This window comes from Rhamphochromis sp. 'chilingali', assembly GCF_963969265.1.
Source record: "Rhamphochromis sp. 'chilingali' genome assembly, chromosome: 8".
In the NCBI taxonomy this organism is placed as follows: domain Eukaryota; kingdom Metazoa; phylum Chordata; class Actinopteri; order Cichliformes; family Cichlidae; genus Rhamphochromis; species Rhamphochromis sp. 'chilingali'.
In genome coordinates, this window is record NC_137935.1 from 9,425,623 (window position 1) to 9,441,186 (window position 15,564).

General features: G+C 38.7%; 1 protein-coding gene across 1 annotated transcript in view; it reads right to left on the bottom strand.

The window, feature by feature from the left end:
* Nucleotides 1-15,564, bottom strand: part of nbeab (neurobeachin b) — a 209,248-nt gene that overhangs the window by 152,343 nt on the left and 41,341 nt on the right. The window contains exons 3-5 of the mRNA XM_080889391.1: nt 3,514-3,745; nt 1,758-1,858; nt 1,430-1,525 (exon numbers count right to left, since the gene is read on the bottom strand). Coding sequence (XP_080745517.1) covers nt 1,430-1,525; nt 1,758-1,858; nt 3,514-3,745 — 429 coding nt within the window. The remainder of the gene's footprint in view (nt 1-1,429; nt 1,526-1,757; nt 1,859-3,513; nt 3,746-15,564) is intronic.

Below are 15,564 nucleotides of genomic sequence, written 5' to 3' on the forward strand. Positions count from 1 at the left end.
AAACAAAAAACAAACAGAAAAGATAGCAAAGGACAAATTCATGCACCATCAGAGATAGCTCCTTAAAATTATGTTCCCCTACTGCTATCGCTGAGTTACATGACAGGGTAAGCTAAATTATACAGACTAGTATGCACCTAAGCTTTATTCTTGTTTGCTTTGAAGAAAATAGGGGCAGTATATAAATTGAAGATAAATACTGGACTGGCTGCATAAAGTTTAACCAACTTTTGCAGCTTCCCTGCAATGCACAGGTCCTGCTCTACTATACAAATGTTATTTTAGTCCATTGTTAGATGGCATAGTGACATCATAATATATAATATACAGTATATCTGAATATTCAGATTTTTTGGCTATACATTTGATGTTACTGTTGTGAAGTTAAAATGACACAATGACTCATAAGGTGTTACCGGTTCATAAATGCTACATATGGGTCATTTTAGTCCATTGGTAGGTGGTTGCTGGACACTATGATAGCATTATAATATCTGATTTGTATAAGACGCTTCAGGGGCCTTAGATGTACCTCTTTGTGCCAGTTTTGGCTGCTGAACGAGTTCTTGTGTAGGAGGAGTTCACACACAGAGAGACTGGTGTATTATAGCAGGATAATATGCTACTATACTATACCATATGAATTAAAATTAAACATAAATATATAAGTCAGTAATGTAAATTAAAATGTTCATAATTTCACCTACAAAAAAATACAAAAAGAATATCCCTGAATCCATACTTTCATTCCATTTTTGAGACTAACATAAAGGAAAGTCTTTATTTTAATTATCCAAATATGTACCTCCACTTAAATATTGATGTTTAATAATTGCTCTGGAACTGTCATCCATAGCGTTAGGTGTTGACATAATTCTCATGCAGACTACATTATCAGCGCATGTGTTCAGCCTCTTTGACATAAATCTGCTTGAGTTCCACTTTGAGTGAATTTGCAATTAATCTCAAAGACTTTCGGGAGTTTAGTTTAAAATAACTTTTAAACCATCAGTTTAAAAAAAACAAACATTTAATGACATCACTATGACACCTCATTTACTTGCTTTAATCAGCATCCTGCAATATGTTGATTAAAAATCCAGCAAACCAGAAAAAAACATCAACAAGGCTTTTGATCTTGCAAAGCCTTAATGAGGAAAAGGCACAGTATGGTATATTCCACATTATAGAAAGTGTATTGCCCACTATGCAGACCAAAAAGTACCTGAGATGCAGTTTGTGTATGTGGATACACCTCCCCTTATTCCCCCTTTCTTAACAGAACCCTTTGTTACCTGTGTAATCTTTGATTTTAAGGTTCATTTGCATCTTTTTATTGCATTTTCACACTGTGCATGCAAAAACGTTCATGCTTGCAATGCATGTATGAAAACTGCTTCATGGCAGAATGTACAATCTGAAAGCTTACTGCTGCGCTGCGACCAGGAAAGTTGAAGAAGGCATCCGGACCGTGTCTCTGAGGCATCTGATTGAGCACCGACAACATTTTGACTGCATGCTTCGGCTGCACAGGTGGCAAAGATAAAAAGGGTATAGATAAGACAGCAAGGCTTTCTCTGTGGCTGGCTGGACAGCAGACATTCAATAGCTTTTCAGTTACTTCATCCAATCATTCGACAGTAAGTCAATTACAGAACAAGCCACAGACCGATCAGTGTTGATGGGTTTCTTGAGGCGACTCCAGTGACAGTGTCAAACAATCACACACATGTACAGCTCGTCCTGGTATTACTCACCCAGAGGCCTCCTTCTCCTCGCAACATGCTGAAGAGCATTTTTAGTTCCCTCACTGTGATGCTGTAGCTGGCCAGTACTCCCAACATATCCACTAGCAAATCTTTAAAGACAAAGATAACATAAACACATCACATGCAGCTGCACTTTGCTGATATTATAATTCATCCACGCTGGAGGTTTTCCTGGAGTTTCTCATGGGGAAAAGTATTCATATGACTGAACATCTGAGATAATGGAAACAGTTTTACTTTAGATTACAGTTCATTGTCCGTGAAATTCTTATATTTAACACAGAAAAGCCGAAATTGCATGGAGAATGACTTGGAACACTGCAGCGAAAATGCATTTTAATTTCATCATCTGAAGCATAATTTAGAAGTAAGATGGGGTACGGGTGTAATTTGCACAGCCCAGCATGTCAGTGACAATGACTTCAGTACACAAAACCGCAGTGACAAAAAACTCATCTCTAAAATTAATCTTCAAAGACTGAGGGGTTCTGAGCTCAGTTGTTTCTACATCCTTGTGTGTCTATTTCTACCTGAAGGTGTTATCAAAAAGATATAATATAATCCTGGTACCACATTTTAATTACGTCTGTATTTTATTCGAAGCTCTGCAACAAAAAACCCCCAAAACTTTAGTTTCTAACCAATACATGTAAAATATTGCAGGATAAGTAAACAGTAAAATACAGTAGTTTATATTTAATATTAAGTGCTTTTGTGAAACGAGAATACATGTGCGTGAATGCAATGGAGTGAACAGTAGTGAAGGCAGATGAGTTTAAATACCAGGGATCAAACATCCAAAGCAATGGACAGTACACAAGAGAGGTGGAAAAAGAGAGTGCAGGTACAGTGAAGTGGGCAAAGATGAGTTTCAGGGGTTAGTTGTGACAGAAGTATAGCAGCGAGAATGAAAAAGGAGGTTTATAAGACTATAGCGAGATCTGTTATGAGGTATGGTTTGGAGGCGGTGGCATTGACAAAAAGATTGGGAAAGAAGGTGGAAGCAGCTAAGACTTTCAATGTGAATGACCAGGAGAGACATTTCCTCTTTTATACTATGTAAGATAAAGTATATTAGGAGGAGACAAAGTTAGAGAAGTAAGGCTAATGTGGTTTGGACATGTGAAGAAAAGGGACAAAGGATGTTGAATATGGAGCTCCCAGAGAGTAGGCAAAGAGGAAGATCACAGGCAAGATGATTCATGGATGTAGTGAAAGAGGACATGCAAACGGGGATAGGGTGAGATGGAGGCAGATGATCAACTGTGGCGACCCAGTTCAAGGCTATTGTGACTTTTCCCAAAAACTGATGTGTCAAAAGAATTGTGTGGATTTGCTAAATTACTGAACAAAATCTAATCCCCATACACACTTAATTTCCTTCATATTTTCAATGAGAATCATCAAGTACACTGTTGTCTTCACTACTTGGTTTTGAAGAAATTTGTTGATGTTTTTATATTTTTTAATCATGTTACTATAGAACTGTTTTGGATAAAATTTAGGGCTAAGTCGCCTTTTTTTTTTTTTTACGAAAACCTTCAGCAAAAAGTACAGAGAAATTGTCTTTTTGACTGAAGCTAAATCCTAACAGGCATTCTTATGTACTTTCTAGATATAAACATCATATTCATTACCATCAATTCATCTGAAAAAAACAACAACAAAGAAAACCCCAAACAAAACACACATACTACGTCTACTACAGGCAAAAAATGAAGACAGAATCATATCGTTATCGTACCTGCAATAATGTCATCCACTGAGCTCATTTTCAGCAACACCTGCTGGATAAGGCCCACTTCAGTGCTCGTTTGCAGATTTCGAACACTTTTTCGAAGGACCGCGGTAAACATGCTCCAGATTTCAGCCTGGCAGGTGATGTCACAGTGCTCCAGCAGCTCCACCAGGCAGCTGATGCTTTCCGCATCTTGGATAATGAAGTTGGTCTCCAGATCAAACTCACCACCCACCAACTGCAAAATAAGGTGAGACAGAAGGAAAATGTGTGAAGAGATTGAATTTTTATGCCTTTCACATTCTGCTTAAGATGTAGTTTATTCTATGTTAATGTAATGGTCCAGCAAGTAGCAACCTTTATTAAATTTATACACTGGACACTACTGTTTGACCCAGCTTTCAACCCTCCCCCCCCCACACACACCTTTTTTTTTTTTTCCCCCTAGGGGGGACATTAACTAATAGGATCCTTTCATAAATGTTACACTTCACTACACTGATGGTTAGGGCTAGAACTGGAAAGAGAAAGTGAAAATCTTTTTCCTTCTACAAGATTTCGATCAGAATTTAAGCACCCATGAAAATAGAGCTGGCATACAACAAAATAAAAGGAGAAGGCAGATGGAGCCACTATAACTATACTGCTCCATTTAAAACACAATTGATAATCACTATTAAGAAAGTAGAAAAGTGCAATCGATAATGCAGTTCTTCGAGACCAAAAAGCATGAAATTAGCCCTTTAAAAAAGGGCATGGTATTTATGGAGTGTGTTGTCAACAACCTGCTGGTGGGCATCAAAGCAAGCAGGTGGAAAATGGACCTAGATACCCAATGCACATTACTGTGACTGACAGGTAATAGCTAGGTGAGAGCAAAAGCTGCCTAAAGTAGCAGAGAAAGACTAGTCCATGGAGGTATAAATAAGGCCTCACCTCAATCATCATCATCAGATCTTGGCACAATTACATTACAATGATGTGCGCTTCAGGGCTGCTAGGACTTCAAGTTCTGAATGACAGTCTTTGCTCCGAGTGCAGATAAAATAAAATATAGAAAAACCCTGCACAATAATGTACATATTCTCTCTGGGTAAAATACACATTGATGTGCATACAAAAAGTAAACTGTTCACAAACACAATTTCATCAGACACAGTCTGGCTGAGGTTTGAGGCTAAAAGTTATCGTTATTGGCCCACTTTGAGTTATTTGTATTGCAACAAGAGTTCACACAATAGCTTTACACACAACACAACAAGAGCATCCACAGTTATTAAAAAAATAATTGCAGGAAATGGAAAAATTCATAATGGGAACATTCATATGTAATGCTATTTGGTATTATGTACATAAAAGGGACTCAATATATAAGTCCTCCTATCAAGCATCATCAAACAATGACCTGAGAGCAATGTTAACTTTCCTACAGAGCAGATGGTTCAGGCAGTCTTTTATGTCAATAGACTTCCTAAGGAAACGTTTGCTATAAATGACCAAAAGCTTACCCATGACATCTTATTGGTCTACTGGTTGTGCTTTGTTGCCATCTCCCCACATTTAACAGCTGTTGCACATGTGGAGATCATAGAACTATAAATGGTAGAATAATTCTTAACATTAAAAAAATGAAATAAAAAGCACTTGTCAACATATTTAGAAAACCATTCTCAAACCAGTTTCTCAAATCAGTCTTCTTGACAAAAAACAGAGACATCGATCAGTGAGATGCTAACAATTGCAGGTATTCACAGCTTGAAAACACAGGTGGTGGTGGTGGTGGTGGGGGGGGGGGGGGGGGGGGGGGGGGGGGCACAGACGATTCTATAAACTCTATAAACCCAAACAAGCTGTAACACGTCTGTGTAAGTCTAGATCCAGGTTAACTGGTTTTGGACATTAACAGACTGATGGAAAGCTTAGGTCACCATTTCATAGAAGTGATTTTTCTAAATGATGCTCAGTTGGTACACCATTACACCAGCAAAATCATTATAGATCCATGCTTTCATGTTGTTAATGCCCAATTCTGACCATACCATCCAAGAAAGCAAAGACCTATCAGACCAAGCCACGTATTTCCAGTCTTCTATTGCTCAGTTTTGGTGACCTTGTGCAAACTGTAGCCTCAGTTTCCTGTTGTTAGCTGACAGCAGTGGCACATGGTGCAGCCTTCTGCTTCAAGGCTTTAGTGCATTCAGAGATGCTCTTCTGCATAACTTGTTTGTAACCAGGGGTTATTTGAGAGATTGCTCCTAACAGCTCGAAGCAGTTTGAAAGATGGTTCAGGGGAAAGTTCTTCTCTATTCTGATGGACAATGTGAACTTTGACACATTATTTTGACTATGTTTTCATGCCTAAATGCATTGATTTGCTACCATGTGATTGGCTGGTTAGATACGTTTTGTTCAGGTTAATTAAATAGGTGTACCTAATGAAGTGGTGAGTGTAATAATACAAAGAAAAAAAATTGGCATTATGCTTAATCATATATGATGTCAACAGATATTGTATTGAGAAAATTTAACAGTTCAGTCTATGCAGCACCTGCCATGTTCCCTTCTTTTATGAACTGTGACTGTGTCTTTACAGCATGAGGTTTACCCAAGATCACAATGCATTTATGTGATTTTTAATGTGTGGTTGTTTGAGGCATAAAGAATAACAATATATCAAAAGATTGATGATGAAAGCAACTTCCTGCAATTCAAATGCTGTCAAAGGTTGTCAGTAAATTATTATCAGACAAAAGACTCCTTTTTTAGTCACTATGATGTTCGTCATCCACGAGCATATGCAATAAGAGGGAAAAAAGCCATAAAATCTAGACTAAACCTCATAATTCTTAAGTGCAATTGCCATTAATCACACTATTCACAGGCATGTCACAATCCCGAGAAGTGAAGTAATTGCAGGTTTGGTTCCTCAGAATAATTTTCACCCATTATCTTACAAGAGGCACATAAAGACATTGAATCACTGATTACACACTTAGGTGGACAGCACAGCGTATCTCAGCCATATAAAATTTCAATTCAACATCAATGCACAGTTTGAACACTGCTTAGCTTCAGATGCAAACCCCATAATCAGTGTAAATGACCAAGCTTAGAAGGAAATGCTGCAGAAAACATAAAATTGCAACAAACTGTTGCTAAAAAGCAAAACCAAACTAGTATTACTATTCCACATAAAACAAGCAGTTACATCAAGTGAGTAAGGAAAATGTCCTGCTTGCAAACACGGCAAGATGCACACAACACAGCTGAAGTGAAAAACAGGGAAAACAAAGGGAGTACAGACAGCAAAGATTTGTGGTAAATTACAGCAAGTCATCCTCTACAGTTGTGTTTGATATGTCCCTATTCAGCTTCTGAAAAGGTCAGGTGATTCTTTGTTGGAGACTTGACATGGGTGGACAGCAAAATTACTGGTTTGTACTGAGATGATGCTTTTGGTGTTTGCTCCTAAGACCAATTGTAGTTTCCACTGTCATTCAAAGGCTTGCTATCATGGAAAAACCAACTATAACTGGCCCCTAAAAAATGTATTTCCTTAGGCTTAGATGGTGTAAAAGAACTTCTGGGTCTGGCTGTGATGATGGAAAACCTGCCAAAAGAGCTCTACACTACATTAATTAGACCTTCTTGGAAGAGTAGCTAGATAGATCCCGCTCCTATATTAAATGGTTATCTTAGCCTCCCTGAGTTTTCTTAATGATAGCAAAATTGACAGCAGGAGCAGAAAATATTCTCCTCGGAACACCAGCCTGAACACCATGGGGGTAATAAACAGGAAACAAACTGCAGTTGCTCGTCACCTGGTTAGCAGAGAAGATGATGGTCCCAGCATAACCAGTAGTAGTGAGGCAACCATAAACAAAGATAAAAGCCGAAACATCTTTCAAGAAAGATGACCTCAAAGGAAGGATTCACCTTTCAGCATGACAATGACCTTTCGGCACATAGCAAAGACAGTGCTGCAGATGCTACGTGATATGTGTCTTAATGCCCAGTGATCAAGACACCAGCTATGGTCTGGAGGTGAATTTGCTTGAAAATCTTTGGAAAGGCCTGAAGGTTGTTTTCTCCAATAAATCCATCCGGTCTGTCAGGGGTTGTCACAAAAGACTAACACAAACGAGACAAAAAGTGTGATAGACGGAAGAGCATGTTGTGCTCATAAGTCAAGAAAAAGTGTCTTAAGTAATTAAGGCACTTCAAGGCATGTCCACTACACCGATGAATGAAAGAAAATGTCATGTCTAAAGTTTCCTATAGAGTGAAATGAAAGCATAACACTTCTAATAGCTCCTTCCAATGATCACTGTTAAGTCTCTAATGCTGTCCAATACCATCTAAAATGATAGCTAATGCAATCTATAATACTGTGTGCACTGCTTAAAGACCTGAAGAGGCAAAAATAATGAGATAATTGATGTAGGTAGGATTATTAAGACAGATACCAATATAATACTTGGTGATTTAAAAATCCTTTTTCTCCCCCAGACAAACAGGATACACAGATTTTCCTAACATGTGTAGGTCTTTATGAGTCCTTACTAAGATGTGGCATTGCAGTTTAAAAATAATCATGTTTTACTGTTGCTACCAGTTGTGTTCTAGTTTTTCACTCTGAGTCTGTTCTGCGTCAAATCTGTTACATGCAATCTGTTTCTGATAATACAGCGACCCTAACTTTATTAATTTGTCACAAATTACATACCCGTTGCAATCAACATAGAGAGAATTTCACATTTAACTATTTCACTAGCTGGGTCCCCGTCCTCATTTTAGGTTTGACAGCATTTTAATAGGTAAAAGTGAATGCTTTGACATGAATTGAGCTGTGGTTTGGGAAAGGCCTCGATAGGGGCCTGGCAGATCCCCACGCATTAAATAGAAATGAAAAGTTAAAGAATTGAGAACAAGGAGGGAGGGAGGGTGGGACACGTAAACGAGAATGAACAGCTTGCAGAAGTGGGGGAACCCATGTAGATGACAACAGGAAGGAGAGTGTTTGGAGGCGTGGTCCTGCTCCTGAAATTCCGATACATAATCTCCAATACATTTGTGCTCAGCAACCTTCCTGTTCAACCTTTCTGACTTCTCCACTTTACAGTCGATTGTGGAATATGTAAGAGGAAAGAAATTTAATTAACTGACTTGTTGCAACAATGGAAACCTGTTAAAGTACCATAGTCAAATTCAGTGAGCTCTGTAGAAAGGACCCATTCTTGTAGTCATCAAAGCAGTCTGCATGGCAAAGGGACTGAAAACACCTGAATACTTTTGCCCATATAGTGTTGCTTTAAAGGACCCATCTAAAACACTATTATATAAGGAAACAGAGAGAGGATGTGACTGTACTCTAATTTATTTTGCAACTGTCTTTCTGCCCCTGATGATTCCCAATGATAGAGCACTGGTAGCTTTGTTTTGTTTTGTTTACCATATTTAAACCCAAGGGTGTCTGAGTGTGCTGGTGAGACTGAGCTCGTCTGCCAAATCCTTTCCCACTGACACTCAATGATCGCTAATCTGCACTGTCAAACTCCAGCTTTGTAAAAGACAACCATCAAAAATTCAGACACAATTACATCATCAAACTGAAAGAAACTGGTTAAGTTAACTACAGTGGGGCAAAAAAGTATTTAGTCAGCCACCGATTGTGCAAGTTCCCCCACCTAAAATGAAGACAAAGGTCAGTAATTTGCACCAGAGGTACACTTCAACTGTGAGAGACAGAATGTGAAAAAAAAAAATCCATGAATCCACATGGTAGGATTTGTAAAGAATTTATTCGTAAATCAGGGTGGAAAATAAGTATTTGGTCAATAACAAAAATACAACTCAATACTTTGTAACATAACCTTTGTTGGCAATAACAGAGGTCAAACGTTTACTATAGGTCTTTACCAGGTTTGCACACACAGTAGCTGGTATTTTGGCCCATTCCTCCATGCAGATCTTCTCGAGAGCAGTGATGTTTTGGGGCTGTCGCCGAGCAACACGGACTTTCAACTCCCGCCACAGATTTTCTATGGGGTTGAGGTCTGGAGACTGGCTAGGCCACTCCAGGACTTTCAAATGCTTCTTACGGAGCCACTCCTTTGTTGCCCGGGCGGTGTGTTTTGGATCATTGTCATGTTGGAAGACCCAGCCTCGTTTCATCTTCAAAGTTCTCACTGATGGAAGGAGGTTTTGGCTCAAAATCTCACGATACATGGCCCCATTCATTCTGTCCTTAACACGGATCAGTCGTCCTGTCCCCTTGGCAGAAAAACAGCCCCATAGCATGATGTTTCCACCCCCATGCTTCACAGTAGGTATGGTGTTCTTGGGATGCCACTCAGTATTCTTCTTCCTCCAAACACGACGAGTTGAGTTTATACCAAAAAGTTCTACTTTGGTTTCATCTGACCACATGACATTCTCCCAATCCTCTGCTGTATCATCCATGTGCTCTCTGGCAAACTTCAGACGGGCCTGGACATGCACTGGCTTCAGCAGCGGAACACGTCTGGCACTGCGGGATTTGATTCCCTGCCGTTGTAGTGTGTTACTGATGGTGACCTTTGTTACTTTGGTCCCAGCTCTCTGCAGGTCATTCACCAGGTCCCCCCGTGTGGTTCTGGGATCTTTGCTCACCGTTCTCATGATCATTTTGACCCCACGGGATGAGATCTTGCGTGGAGCCCCAGATCGAGGGAGATTATCAGTGGTCTTGTATGTCTTCCATTTTCTGATGATTGCTCCCACAGTTGATTTTTTCACACCAAGCTGCTTGCCTATTGTAGATTCACTCTTCCCAGTCTGGTGCAGGTCTACAATACTTTTCCTGGTGTCCTTCGAAAGCTCTTTGGTCTTGGCCATGGCGGAGTTTGGAGTCTGACTGTTTGAGGCTGTGGACAGGTGTCTTTTATACAGATGATGAGTTCAAACAGGTGCCATTCATACAGGTAACGAGTGGGGGACAGAAAAGCTTCTTACAGAAGACGTTACAGGTCTGTGAGAGCCAGAGATTTTCCTTGTTTGAGGTGACCAAATACTTATTTTCCACCCTAATTTACGAATAAATTCTTTACAAATCCTACCATGTGAATTCATGGATTTTTTTTTCACATTCTGTCTCTCACAGTTGAAGTGTACCTCTGGTGCAAATTACTGACCTCTGTCATCATTTTAGGTGGGGGAACTTGCACAATCGGTGGCTGATTAAATACTTTTTTGCCCCACTGTATATGTCAAAAAAGCAAGCCAGTGGCTTTAGTGGTTTAAAGAGTCTATGAATTTATTGAATCATTAAAGCCCTGTTAAAAAACAGTGTTATAAATAAGAAGATTCAAGGTTGCTAAAGGTGGTTAATATCAGTCTGGCTATGGGAAATTACATCTAAACCTCCATCAGTATGAATATGGGGGGAAAAAAAGACAAATGGTGTTCTGCACTCTTTAAGCCTTATTTCAAGTCTTATCTTGAGATGTGATCAGATATCGTTGTAAAGCTGAACTGTCAATCAGGGTTGTACACCTAATCACAGTTGCCACTGACATAGTGATTTCACACTTAGCTACATTTATGAAAAAAATACTAAAAGGTATGCTGTCTTTATAGGAAAGAGGTTAAATAAAATTATTTAAAGCAATAGGTTTAAAAAAATAAAAAATAAAAAAAAACTATTACAGGCACCAACTTTTTTCAGACATTTTATTTATCCAAAAGGGAAAAATAATAATGTTTCTGATTTCTGTATGTGTCCTTTGGAGGATCCAAATAATGTCACTTTTAATCACATGTTCCTTTCTGCCGCTTCGTCTCACTAAAGGGAAGATTCTAAGAAAGGATGGGCTCCATCTGAAGACTTTTAGGTGTTTGAGTGTTAAGGTCTGTCTTGCAGTTCTGAGTCAGAATATCAAGTTTCATCTTTAGTATTTATTATAGTCTCTGTGCAACTACCAACCTGTATTCACTTTGTTTTCACTCAAATACAAACTTAAATGGAACTGAATCATTTGACATTTCTTTGAAAGTGCCATGGTTCAACATCAAAGAGGCATAAATGTTCTGCATAGTGCGAGAGCACTGGATTGCAGAGAAACACACAGACACATGTACGTCCACCTGTACAGAAAGTCTTAGTCATATGGAAGCCTGGTATAATTGAGAGAAGAAAACTCCGCAGCCAACAATTCACAAGTACCCATTGTGCTTAAAAATCAGGGTTTTGCAGACAGTCATTTACCTATTCTCAGGGGAAGGGCCAATGGAAGGGGAAAACCTGCTTCCTGTAGCTATGGCTAAACATATAATTTCAATTAAGAATATCTGCCTGGGACTATTAAGATGCCCAGAAGCTCAGTGCAGCGCCAGGTCGATGGGGTTGAAAAAAAATAAAAACGAGAGGAAGCTTATGAAAACACTACAATGTGAGTCGGGAGAGCAACACCACCTTAATTAGGCTCTAACTCGTATGGATGCAGCTCAGGCTGTCAGATGTCAGGATGGTGAGTGACAGCTAGCTATTTTCACTATACAGCGCCTCAAAATCAAGAGAAAGACTTTCCATTCACAAACCAGAGGTGAAGTAAGGAGTAGTAATAATGTCTCTCAGTCACTCAAGCACACTGGCGCATCACTAAGCTGCTCACCACCATATATGCAATCAGTAATTCCATCTGGCTGACCTGCATAGACTGATATTCCTATTAAATTACAAATAACCCAGCAGAGATTGTTGTGCCACCCATTCACTTTCTTAACCACTTATGGATTCCAGGGTCATAATGGGACTGGAGCCTATCCCACCTGTGAATGGGCAAAAGGTGGGGAGCATCATGGACAGATTGTCAGTCTATCATAGGGAACACAGAGTAACAGACAATCATTCATGCTATCATGCACACCTTTTTAGGATCACCAGTAAATCAACATGCATGCCTTTGGACTGTGGGACAAAGCCAGAGTTCACACAAGCATGACGACACAAGGCAAACTCCATAAAGTTAAGAAGTTTGTAAGTTTTTTACTGTAATGGGATGATGGGATATGCAGTCCACCAAGTAGGTATTTATTTTACTTGGTAGCATGGCTAAAAATTTGAAAGCAATTAAGGTGTCCGTTACTTACCCCAGTGGACACTCTCTTTTAGTGCGACAGGGTTATATGAACTTCAATTAAATACCTTTAAATAACTTTTTTCCATCAAACAACTTGTGTGTCATTGCCATGAGACACAGTATTAAGAGTTACATCTGAGCCCTCGACAATCCCCCCACTTTCAACTACTTCTGATTAGGCCAGGGCTAGAGGCTTACGGTCGCCATGGTGACAGGCAGCAATGACTGGACTTGAGACAGTTTCCAAAGGAAGTCTATAGTGGCCACTAAATTGGGTGAAAATAAATAGAAGTGATGTCCTATTTACAAAGACTGCTGCAGTGACGGAGTCGCTTGAAAGCAGATGTGGAGAGTACAAATATCCTCCCTGATATTTTTAAATTGATAAAATGAGAAGTGCCCCTGGTTTAAAGACAAATTTATGCAGTCTTCAAGATCACACAGATACTGTCCATTCTGTTAATAAAATTGGTTACCATTGTATTTATCCCTAAAAAATTAACTGGGACCTTCATAATCATCGAATGCACAGGATTGATAATGCTGAGTTTGCCAATCAGAACTACTTTAAACTTGCACAAAAAGGCTAAAAAGAAGTGCTCATGATGCATAAAAGTTGGAGAATGAAGCTCCAAAATATATATATATATATATATATATATATATATATATATATATATATATATATATATATATATATATAATATATATATATATATATATATATATATATATATAAATATATATATAAATATAATGTTTGGTGCTGGTAACAACCAGCAAGTCATCACACGTATAAAAAAAAACAAACAAACAAAAAAAGCAGATACCATCGCAGATTTTGCTTGGAGGTCAGTGTACTGTTGTGGCTTATTCCAGGGTCACAACCTGGAAGACAAACTCTGGTAAGGTTCAACTACAAAAATTAGGAAAGCCAGCAGCTCCCATCTATTGAAAAACCAATGCAGTCAAGGGGATGATGAAAAATGTGGCATGCACAAGTAAAGAGGAGGAAACAACAAACTGACCATTCCCCAGCCAAGTGCTTAACAGCACCAGAGAGAGTTAAATGCAGAATACAATATTCAAGCAGCATACTTGGGTTTTTTTCACCCAATAACTTTGCTCATTTCTTCATGGTTTCTGCAAAAATATATATACTTTTAAACACCAAGGAGAAAAAGACAAATAAATCTCAGAAGTGTGAAATAATAACGGACATGAAAGAGAGTGTTATGTAATGGTAGCACAATCCATTCACACAAAACACAAGAATAAGTCTGGATTTAGACCCACAGTCTATTTTGAAAAATATCATTGAAGAAATAATGAATAATTTTCAAGTGTCTGTATTTTGAATAATGTATCACAAATACAGAAGAGAACCGAAAAGGAAGGTAAAAAGCATTCTCTACTTCTGAAAACAAATATGCTAATTTGGGTGTTCTTGCATTAAAAAAGAAAAAGAATGGAAATGATAAAAAGTAAAAAGTCACAGTTGAACCACAGAAATAAGATTATGAATTTGGATAACGGGGTTCACCTCTGCAGATAAAATGAGGATAGAAAATACAGAATTAGAGCTCTCCAAGTCGTAATGGAACTACAAACAATATTAAGCTGAGAACTATATTCAAAAACGAAATGTCAAACTAATTTGGGAAACCATTCATACAAGAGAATTTCTCTTGCTTGGAGAAAAAGAAATGTGCAAAAAACAAACCGCTAACCATATTAGCTTTTAGGCTTTCTCCAATGTGCCGAAACAAATGACATGAAAAGAAAAATGGATCAAGATGTTATGCAAATGCCGCCGTGCCTTGCGACAAAATGGTGCTGCCACTCCAGGGAACAATTCTGAAGAGTTGAGCTGGAAGCCCACTCAGGGCCATTCTTTCTTTAGTCTGAAAATGTCACCAAAATAAAGGTCAAGCCATTTAAGGCAGATGGGTGAGAAGCGTTGGAGGAGGGAGTGTCAAAAATGTAAGAAATTAGTTTATTGCTTCTGTGCTTCCACTGAGTTTGATGAATGGCCTTCACATCAATGCTGAACTATGCTAATGGCCATACTAATGCCCCTATCCTCTCTGCTTCACTGATGAGTTAAGCACACAACAGTGCTGCGGACTGTCTGCAAGGGAGAAAATAATTATTCTTTCTCCCTTTAAAAGGCAATCATTGTCTAAAGCTTGCAGGGAGACATCAGACGCCACATTCAACATTTTCAAAATACTGTAAAATTCACACTACACGACATTTTTTGTGCTAGACTGTTGATATATAGACACAAACGGTGCATAATTTGCACAACTAATGTCAGACAAGGAGTACGGATTCCGAGATAATGCTGCATACAAATTACAGTCATATTGACAGCACCATCCTTCTGTCTACACTGAATATTGTTTCCTTGGGAGAGCAAGTCCCATCTCTGACTAAACACATGGTTAAACTACAGTACGAGAGAAAAAGGAGTTGAAATCAATATGACAGTCTCTTAAGTCTCATAGTGGCAGAGAACCATATCTTAGTCCTGGCATGCTTGAGAGAGTGGAACACTTCCTCATTTTCTACTCAATCACGATTCATATTTGCTTTGCCACATCATGCAACCATGTGAAAACTGTGTCTGTTTAACCAAGGCCAAAAATTTAATACAGGCCTTTTGGCTTACTGAATTATACAGGGAAGATTTGCAGGGATATTGCAAACACACTCATCTCTGATTTCATGCTACAGCTAAACCAAACAGAGTCAGACTCTTTTGCAAACCCATATGGAAAGGAAATAGAAAAACAAAACACCTTGTAAGAATTTTGTTGGGGAAAGCTCGGATTTCAGTTAAGTCTTCCAAGCCTCATGCTATGACTTCCTCATTAAAGTAACCTCTTTCCCCTTTTTCACAATGAAAATTGATTACTTTATGCTAACAAAGAAA